At 38.1% G+C, this 2024-nt stretch overlaps 1 protein-coding gene across 1 annotated transcript; it reads right to left on the reverse strand.

Annotated features, from left to right (window-relative positions):
• Nucleotides 1–515: 515 nt before the first annotated feature.
• LOC143850431 (uncharacterized) lies at nucleotides 516–1061 on the reverse strand. The gene has a single exon (XM_077359683.1). It carries the CDS (start codon nucleotides 1059–1061, stop codon nucleotides 516–518), a length of 546 nt encoding a protein of 181 aa, XP_077215798.1.
• Nucleotides 1062–2024: the final 963 nt, after the last annotated feature.

The following is a 2024-nucleotide window of genomic DNA, read 5'->3' on the forward strand; positions in this document are numbered from 1 at the left end:
CTAAACTTGGATAAATTACAAAGAGAATCAATGGTGCTTATATAGAGCACTTACATGATGAACATATAAAGAAGAATATAATAAACATGGAAAGAGATTAAGTGAGAAGGGAAAGAGATAATTTAAATCTAATCTAGTTACCTAATAAGCCTACCTACCTCAATTTACCACCAAATCAAATCAAATCTTAAATCCTAATTTATTAAGCTTGCTCCATCCAATCAACTTTCCTAATCTTCCACCAAAATGATCCAATGGTGGGATCTTCATACTCTAACACAATTATTAAAACATGGTCGTGCCAAGCATCAGTATCCTTGAGAGAAAGCAATTCCAATCCAGAAAACTAAAATTAAACAATCATAGAACCAACCTATCTGTGCTGGTTCAAGCACAGTTTCCTTCTCCATCTCAACAGGGGGATCCAATTCCATGCCACAGACGCCATCGCCTAACTCAATTACTCTAACATTTCCAACCAAAATCCGCGCATTTTCCTCCTTACGACAAACCATTTAGGCCACAAATTCCAAAAAAGAAGGACCCAATTCGCCCACAGCCTCCTCCAAAAAAACCCAAACACATTCCAAAGCATCCTTTCGCCTATCCTTCATCAAATAATTATCACGAACACTCTCATTCCCAATCGCCTCTATTATCTCATCTCTCGATTCCCTCAACCATTCTGAACCCAAACCAAAACCCTCCCTCTCAGAAACCCTAATTTTCCAAATTCTCTCAACAGAATCAACACAATTCTCCCTCAAATACTTCGCAGCGCATTCCACTGTCACCGCACAGTATGCGGTCTTCATCGATTCCGAAACCCTAATTCCGATTCCACGGTCGATCCATTCGATTGATTCCAAGGAATCGAGAATTTTCTCTGTGACTGAACATTTCAAAAGTGATGTACAGATTCTTCTCAAGAGTATTGTTTTCTTTAGACGGAGATCGTGTTTACGAGTGGGGAGAATTGAGATGAGTCTGTTGAGTACCCAGTCTTCGATTGGTTGGCGAACGAGGAATTCGAGAATCCATGAGCCTTTGTGGGTGTCCATTAGGGTTTGTAGAGATGAAACCCTAACATGGAGTATTGAGGATTTTTAGGGTTTTGACGTTGGAACAGAGAGGGGAGATTTAAGAAGCGCGAAGAGGAGTGAAAATCTCCCGCCTGTTTGTTTCGATGGAGCCTCAAATTGCACGTGTGAGAGAAGGCAAAAGGGCAAGTGATCCAAACCGTTCATCTTATGGGGTATTGGGAGATCATCCCTAGATATGGTCCCGTACCAAGAAAAACATTTTTAACTGAAATTTTTTCATGGGAAATTTTTTCTTTCAATGATTTAGAAGGAAATTATATGATTATGGTTAATTTAGAAGGATATTAAGGTCCCTCTAACTGAAAATTGAATAGGGTTGGTTTATTTTATCTTTTTTACACGTGTACAAAAGTAGGAAATTTTAGAAATATTTTTCCTTTCCAAACTTCTTCCAAAAAACTTATTTGAATCCAATGAGGACCTTGTTTGGATTGCAGGAATCAAGGTTGGAATTGGCACCCCATTCCTATTCTGTCGGGCATTTGATTTAAAAACCTGATCAAAAAATCAAGGGGCAAAAATGACATTAAGGGGGAATTAAATGGGGAAATGCTTGGAATCTGCTTCCTGTCCCAAGAGGTTATACTCTCAACCCGGCCCAATTGGAATGAAATTTGTATTTAAATTTTTCTAAGTAAATTATTTATTCTATTTTTTCATTTCATTTTCGGGCGAATTTGGATAGGAATCAAAATATGATGCTAATTTTGATTCCTCATTCCAGTCATCCAAACGCTCCTTGAGGAGGTGTTTGGCAAGGCAAAAAAAATCTTGTGAATCTCATTCCCTCAACAGAGTTGATTTCCTTCTTTTCTCTTCTTTTTTTCTGCTGACAAAATAATGGAATTTTTTGGAGTGAGTCGGAACCACTTCAAAGATTCTAATTAATCTATTTCCACCTGATTTTTCGGGAGAGAATGG

This window comes from Tasmannia lanceolata, unplaced genomic scaffold (assembly GCF_043159265.1).
Source record: "Tasmannia lanceolata isolate RefF3 unplaced genomic scaffold, GAP_Taslan_0.1 ptg000018l, whole genome shotgun sequence".
In the NCBI taxonomy this organism is placed as follows: Eukaryota; Viridiplantae; Streptophyta; class Magnoliopsida; order Canellales; family Winteraceae; genus Tasmannia; species Tasmannia lanceolata.

Excerpts from the sequence above, each read along its gene's own strand:
- LOC143850431 (XM_077359683.1), bottom strand. The coding sequence starts at position 1,061 with ATGGACACCCACAAAGGCTCATGGATTCTCGAATTCCTCGTTCGCCAA.